The 8,555-nt window shown below is 40.2% G+C and overlaps 1 protein-coding gene across 1 annotated transcript; it reads left to right on the plus strand.

The window, feature by feature from the left end:
* Positions 1–1,179: 1,179 nt before the first annotated feature.
* Positions 1,180–7,762, plus strand: LOC308280758 (uncharacterized protein; the record flags this gene model as incomplete). Its single annotated transcript, XM_080755071.1, has 6 exons — positions 1,180–1,194; positions 2,084–2,212; positions 5,606–5,799; positions 6,297–6,330; positions 6,709–6,827; positions 7,684–7,762. 6 exons carry the CDS (start codon positions 1,180–1,182, stop codon positions 7,760–7,762), a joined length of 570 nt encoding a protein of 189 aa, XP_080611197.1.
* Between the last annotated feature and the right edge of the window lie 793 nt (positions 7,763–8,555).

An 8,555-nucleotide genomic window follows, 5' to 3' on the forward strand; every position in this document is an offset into this window, starting at 1 on the left:
GCCTTCTTCCTCACGTCCACTTGTGAGAGCACATGCCTCTCAGCATGCTGTGCATGTCCCCACACCACAGTCAAGGGCAGGGTTTCCCAGCCAATACATGAAGTCATAACACGGTTATGGATGGACGGGAGCAAGCCATTGATCACAGCAGTTTTTAACAAGTCATTGTAAGCCGGGTTCTCTTGGGCCACACCACAGTACTTCTGAAAACATTCCTCCATTCTATTCCTGTATTCATCACAGGATTCATCCAACAGCTGCTTTGTGTTGTGAATTCGAGGCCAATCAATGCGCACAGGGAATGCTGCTTTCACCCTGTCAAAAAGACCATCTCGGTTCTGCAACTGTCCAGTGATAATGTCATTTGTTGCTCCATTCACATCAAAGTTACCTCTGAGACGTACCCAACTCAATCCAAAGATTTTGCGAAAGATAGATTCCAGTTCTCTTGCAGATGGTGTATACATCGCAATCAAATCCAAGACAGCCGCACACCAGCGCACAACGTCGACTCTGTGGTCTGGAAGGTCGTTCACAATGTCATTCAATTCATCAGGTGTCCAGTTCCGCTGAACATGTACTGTTGGAGAGTATGCATCTATGTCCGCTTGCTGTGCTCCAGCCCCTGGACGGGGATGAGGGTTTGGATATGGAATTAATGGGAATAATTCTCTTTTACAGAGTGTCGTCGTGACATCTTCTCCCCCCTGTCTTTCATTGTTCATGACGGGCTCAGGCTTCTCTTCTCCCCTGACAACATCATGGCTCTCCTTTAGTTCTCCACCAATGTCATCATGGTCGTTGCTGTTGTCTGCGGGGTGTTCCTTGGGTGTAGCAACAGCCAACTGTGTGTCTTTGCAGCGGTTTAGCTCTTTCTGCCTCACATTGTTGGAGTCATCAGGACTAGTGTTGGCTTGTAGATCTGCTAATTTCCTCATCACTCTGTCAAGTTGTTTTCGCATAAGAGTCACTTCTTTACGAAGCTCAGCCTGTTCCATGGCCTTCTGTAAGTCGTTCAGTTGTTGTTGAACCTTCTTCTTCCTGCTCTGTTTCGCTCCCATTTTCCTAGATTCTAAATGGAGTGTTTGCTATAATCAGCAAAGCATCCACCCCACTCCTGGTACCAAATGTAATGGAAGTTTTTGAAGTTAACTATAAGTAAGTTAAACAAACAGGAAGATGCAGGACCGCATTGTCAGGAATCAGACTTCATACTTTATTGTAGATCTCATCACAGCAGAGAGAGAGAGACTTGCGTCTCCCTTCAGAGCTTCCCCCATCAGCCCCAAACACCCATGTCCCACACACATTTATACATAGACAGAAGATGTACAGAGAGGTAACAACAGATGGTCACTCCTTACATGGTCTCTATTCTATAGTTACACACACACACAGTCGGCATATTGTAATAGATTTGTGTGAGTCGGCTGTTTGTAAGGGGTTTGTCAGGGAGGAACAGGGAATGATGTCAACCCTGCAGAGGGTTTAAATAGGCTCTATGCATATACATTTAATAAATTAATACCACAATGATTGTTATATGGATTTTTCCACCACAACCTACATACATACACACTCACAGAGATTTTTTGTTGACTCATGTGGCGTACGTGATGTCAGAGCCTTTTATGAAGTGATGTCACAATGAGTCAGAGCTTTCGCCGATTTCCTCAGAAACAGCCTGATGTCAACAATCAACCCCGCATAAGGAGATTCCGAACGTTTCGCGCCGGTTCGGGAAAACCGCGCGTCGGGTCGGGTCGAGACCCGGCACTGCACTCCGTGCCGCGGCGAGGAACGCGCGTGCCGAATCTGAAGCCAGTGGGACGAACGGTTCTCGAGATACGCGGATTACAGACACACACACATGCAGAGACTTCTCGCATTTATAGATAGATGATCAGTGCAGAAACCAACAGAAGTATTTGACCAAGACTCTTCGATTTAAACATCAACAAAGGTGTGACGTTTGTTGATGGTCACAAAGGTGTGACGGACGGACGGACGGACGGACGGACGGACGGACGGTGGAGGTTTTCATAGTAAACTGCTCCCTGACGGTCGCAATTATTCCACCTAGACTGGGACGTCGTTTGGACGAAAAATGATGACTGGGTATCTATCATCAAAGGGGATTAAAGCTGCTGAAGTCAGAGTGGGCAATGTCTTAAGAAGTATTCATCAACCCTACCATACTGCAAGACAGCAGGTAGGCCTACTGGCAAATGTCTTTTCAATATTTCAATAAAAATGTATTATAACAGTGTTTCCCCTAGCCAGAAAACAATTTGTTTGTCTTTCAATGTTATAATGAGATACTTAGTTTGGTTCCTGTGGAAATAAGCCTCGGCTTTCTAGGATCTCCTTTAAGTTGACCGTGTACCAGTGATTTGTCATGTAACTGTATGAATGAATATGAATGAATGAATGAATGAATGAATGAATATTTTATTTTCGTGTCTGGACAATATTTGACCCATCCCACATGGGATTATCAGACACAACAAATATATACTGTACATATAACCAACAAAACAACATTCCAGTGTGCATTCCACCAACAGCTTAATACAAATAGTGTCTCACAGAAGTGAGTACCTTACTGAAGTGCCTTACAGGAGTGAGTACACCCCTCCCATCCCCGCAAACACTCGAACGCCTGCAGAGATGAGAGGGGTGCACCCACCCCTGCGATACACTACATCTCCATATGGCCTGCACCTAACACAAAAGTCAACATTTAAATTCAACTATAAGTCACCCTTCTCCTCCTGCCCCACGCTTTAAATAGAAATTCTGCAAAAGCAAATACATGATCAAAAAGAAATGTAATTAAGGAACCATTCTCGTACTCTATTAAATTAATGTCAGGGTTATGAACTTTTTTAAATAAACATACTCTCAAATCATGATACAAAGGACAAAATAAAATAAAATGTATTTCGTTCTCTACTTCACCCAGATCACAGTATACACATATTCTTTCTTCCTCTGCTAGGCCCCTGTACCTTCCTGTTTCAATGTGTAGGGGCAGAATGCCACATCTTAATTGCGCACAGAGTGACCTTTGACTCTTGGGTAAATTATACAAGATATATTTTTCACATTTATAATCTTGTTTAAGTAGACAATATGTTCTTAATTTGGGCTTCTGCCAAATTTCTTCCGCCCAGGACTGAATGCATTTCGCACGGATTCTTGTAACAAACTCCGCCACATTAACTGATGTTCTCTGGAGATAATGTTCCTGGAGACCACATTCTACCAAGAGATCCGAGACTTCTGAAACCCATTCCCCGTTCACAGATAGATCCCAGTAAAATATTTGGCTAGCCATCCTATTGGGTGGCAGACCCATCAACCTGTTCCAGAGATTTACCATGTTGGCCTGCCATCTGATTTTACAGGGGTCCCAGCCCATATCACCATTGAATGCTGGAATTGGTGCGTATTTATGTAACCCCAAAAAGAATCTAATTGCTCGATTCTGAATACGTTCATTTAACTGAAACACTTTATATCCCCAAACCCCCGACATGTAATCTAGAATAGGACATACACATGTGTGATACAGTTTTGAGTATGTAAAATAACCCATGTCCTTCAAATTTTTTGTTTTACCTATGAGGCCTCCCAGTGCCCTGCCTGCAGAGTCTGCAAGAGCAGATACACCATATAAAAAGGACATGTGTTCATCTAGAAACAAACCTAGATACTTATACTTATCTGTAAACTCTAGTTGTTTTTCACCAACATAAAATTTGAAATTACTTCTTTTTGTACCTGGCTTTCTAAAATGCATGACTTGTGTTTTCTTTTGATTAATGCGCATTTTCCACTTCTTGCACCATTCATTAACACAAGTCAGCATTCTCTGTAGGTCTTCTTCTTTTTCTGACAGTAAGACAATATCATCTGCATAAAGCAGGATATCTACAGATACCTGCTGACCACATGGCACACCTTTCTCAAGCCGTTTTACCTCTCTGGCCAAATCATTAATAAAAACAGCAAATAAGGTTGGTGACAAAATATCCCCTTGTTTAACACCAGAGGGCGTTGGAAACCACTCTGTAAAGTAATCATTAACCTTTACACAGGCCACAGGTTGCCTATACAGAGAAGAGATTGCTTGGAAGAACTTTCCATTTACTCCACTTTGATGAAGCTTGAACTTAAGAAGGTTGTGGTCAACTAAATCGAACGCCTTCTGAAAATCTATAAAACAACCAAAGGTGTGTTTTTTCAACTTCAATCTATTTCTGATCACTGTAGTTACTGTATAAATATGATCCAAACAAGCCCGCCCCTTCCTGAAACCATTTTGTTCTTCCTCTAGTAGATGATTTTGTTCTAAAAATGTAACTAATCTATTATTTAACACAGAAGAATACAGTTTATAAACCGTACTTAATAAACTTATACCTCTATAATTCAATGGAATCTTAGGATCATCCTTTGGGGATTTTGGAATTGGGGTTATAATTGATTTAAACCATGTAGATGGTATAATACCCTGTTCAAAACACACATTCAACAAATTGAATATTGAGTCAAATAGTTTCTGAGATTTCAACACTTCATTTGGTAATTCATCAACACCAAAAGCCTTTTTGTCCTTTGCAGACTCAATTGCCTTTAGCACTTCTTCTCTACTCAGATTTCTATTTAAACTATCATCACTACTAAAATGTGAGCATGTCTCTGTCTGACAAGGTAAGTGGTCAGAAGAAACATTTTCGGTACTTTCTTGTTTTGAAAATAAACCAGAAAAGGCTCCCTCCCATTCCCTTAATACTTTAACCGGATCAGATGATACTTCACCTTCACACCACACTTGCATAGGAATCTTTTTTGGGCGTTTAGGCCCCAAATTCTTTATCTCATTCCAGAACTGTTGTGGGTTCTGTGTGTTTAGTTGTTCCAGTTGTATAATCTGCCCTCTTTGATATCTGCGCTTATAGAATCTAAGTTTTTTGTCGAAAATATATTGTTTTTGCTTATAGTTATCTTTAAGCTGCTTTCTTAAATCAGGATTTTTACATTTCAAAAAAAGATGTTCAGCGCTGCGCATATCTGACCATAGATGACCCAAATCACTATTCCAGTAGGGATTGTTCTGTTTAGATTTTCTCAATTTGGATTTGTCCACATTGGTATTCAATTCAGAATGTACTAAACTACAGAACTCATTATACCATTTATCTAACTCCTCTTGATTTCTACTTAGATTCTGTAATTTTTCAATAAGTTTTAACATAGCAGTACGTCCCATATCAGAGTTTAGGAAAGTGGCTGGTACATCTCGACACACTCGCTTTTTAGTGTGTCTGGCTGTAACAGGCACCTCCTGCTGATGGGACATTGCTTGACCTACCCTAAACTTAAGCCACAACATTGAGTGATCTGGTAGACGACAATTATCTCCAATCAGGTTAAATAAACTGTAAATAACTGTAAATGTTTCTATTGCAAACTCCTAATAAATTCTACAATCAACCAACCAATCAATCAATCAATCAATCAATCAATGGGAGGGCGACGCTGTAATGATGTTGTGGGGATTATCAAGTTGTATAATAATGTTATTCTTATATTTTAGGGTGCCCGAAATCTCAACCCTATACCATATCATGCAGAATATATGGGCCACAAGCTGCATATTGATCAGAACGAGAAGCTTGTCATGTTCGGAGTTACCCATGTAATGGCTATAGATGGTTTCTCCAAGAAGGTTGTCGGTCACTCCACCATGCCAATAAAGAACAACATCATCATTTATGAGGAAGTGTACAGGTAAAATAACACTTATTGCCTTGATAGTAGTAATGGTAATAAATGGTAAGTAAACAAACACGTTCCCAGCTTTATTGGTTAAAGCAGGGGTTTGATTATGACTCAGGGATCACAACCCTCACTAAGAATCAACCTGGGGACCACACCACCTTTGTGTTGAGAGTTAGATTTAGCCTTAGAGATAAAACTAAAGAACATTTGGTTATTGTTGGATATGATTTTGTCCACAATTCCATGCTGTATTGGCGAGAGATAACAGGCGAAATGAATGCAGATGTTTAATAATAATTTAACTATTGAGTGTAAGGTTCCAAAACACTTGTGAAAGACAAATGTAACTTTTTAATGACATTAAATAAATGACACCACACAGTTTATTTTTCCAGCTGTACCATTATTGATCCAGTTTTGACATTATAAAATTCTTATTTTGATCTATGAATTCAAATAATGCTGTATGTATAATAGTTATACTGTATGTTTGTGATTTCCCTCAGACCTGCTGTGCTTTCTGATGGACTATGGGACCAGGTAGAGTATTTTTTTTTGTTTTAAACCAATTGTAATGTCTATTTTTAAACTTGTACATTGGTTAAGACTAAAATAATCCGTTCATTCATTCATTCAGGTTCGCGTTGACTGCGGGAAAGAATTTTATCTGACATTGTACGTCCAGGAAAAGCTGTCAGAACACAGGCACAATCGTCAGAGGCTGCCCTACCGTCAGACATCCTCTACAAAGGTGAATTAAGTAAAGTAGATAGATGACACACACACACACACACACACACACACACACACACACACACACACACACACACACACACACACACACACACACACACACACACTGAATAAGCATTTCCAATGATGTAAGACTGACTGACACTATTCTTAAAACCTGCACAGAACCATGTGATAGAGAGAATGTGGTCAGAGGTGAATGCCAGAGTCAACTACCCTTTAAAGAGAGCGTTGGTACAGCTGCAGGACCAAGAAGAGCTGGACATTGAGGACAACACCTCAAAGTACTGTGTCTCAAACCTGACATGCCTCATGGCCAGAATTGGCATTGAAAATGTCGTACAGGCGTGGAACGAACACAGAATCCCAGGTTTGATTGATTGAATTTTACTATCTGCATTATGATCATGCCTTTCTCATAACTGAATCCATTACCGACTATAAAATAGAAGCAGGACTTTTCTAGTTGAATGTAAGTAACCACTTAAATCTCACCACATTTTTCTAAAGGAAGGGGAGTACCAAATCGACTGGCTCAAGGCGGGTGTCCTGCTAAAGTTCCAGAAGACCTTCTGCCTGTTGGTGCCGTTGCAGCCGACATGTACCAACAGGAGTTGGGGTCAGCCTTAAAAAGAGAAAGCGTTTTTGGACGTGATCCATTTCCCTCAGAAGAAGCCCGACAACGGGCTGAAAGAGAGTTTGGTTCTCAGTTTGAACTGTTGTCTCTATACCAAAATGTGGTTCACGATTATTATGACCCATTTAAAGATGCTGTTAGGTCCCTTATAGATAGCACCAGAAGATGTGTTTGACTTGTTACATAGTGACCTGTAATTATCAAAGATGCAGTAAACTTAAGTCAGGGGTCTTCAACGTTTTCAGGCCAAGGACCCATTAGCTGAGAGAAAGATGAAGCAATAAATGGACCTTTCCATTTATGGTGTGTAAAACTAAACAAGCAAACAAGAAGAATAAAGTGCATCTCTTTGACTTGTTATACAAAGTTGCAAGAGACCTTATGCCTGCTGGAGATGTACAAAATAAGATAAAGACAATCAATCAATAAAGATGGGTGGGTGCAGAACACAGGTTGTTTCAGGACAGTTCAATGACAAAGCTTACTCGTGTTCCTGAGGGCAGACAAGACCCGATCAAGCCCCTTAAGCTGATGTACATTAGCCTGCAAACCCTCTACCTGGCACCTCGGACACAAAGTTGAGGTAGACTGACGCACACGTCTGGCATCCAACAATGAAGTCGCAGCAGGTGGCAAACATGGACACTTCCATTGTACCTGTAGGGTCCCTTATAGATAGCACCAGAAGATGTGTTTGACTTGTTACATAGTGACCTGTAATTATCAAAGATGCAGGGGTCAACGTTTTCAGGCCAAGGACCCATTAGCTGAGAGAAAGATGAAGCAATAAATGGACCTTTCACTATGTACTTAGTCTGTTCTTTTTCCCCCTCTACACAAAACCTCTTTGCCAAAAATGGCAGATCTACAAGCTCGTAGATCGTCTATTTTCAGCTAAATTTCTCAGAATATGGGTTAAGGAGAAAAAGGTTTCCTATCACAGATTAAAAGGACCCCCTGTTGAAGACCCCTGCTTTAAGTAATTTGTTTATAAAAGTAATTTAAGTGTTTCTGTAAAGCCTTTAACAGTTCTGCAAATAACAGTTTTGCAATAAACAATCTTAAACAACTGCAACTCCAGTGCATCACTACCAGATTACCAGATGTCACGGTTTTAGTTAGACCAGTTTGCTGAAATGAACACGGTTACGATTACATTTAAGTATAACCACTTTAATGCACTATTTGGGTGAGAATTATGTCTCGATGTAGTTTTGTGTTATGTTTTAGTAATAGAGGAATGGTAACAAAGTGATTTGAAAAGTCAATGAAGAGGCAGAGTAAATGCAAATATAACATTTATTCCTATCAAAATGTAAAACATTAAATTGTAAAATGTAAACATTGTGCCATCATTGAGGAAAAATGTACTTTG

Source organism: Nannobrachium achirus (genome assembly GCF_963921795.1).
Source record: "Nannobrachium achirus genome assembly, contig: SCAFFOLD_44, whole genome shotgun sequence".
Taxonomy (NCBI): Eukaryota; Metazoa; Chordata; class Actinopteri; order Myctophiformes; family Myctophidae; genus Nannobrachium; species Nannobrachium achirus.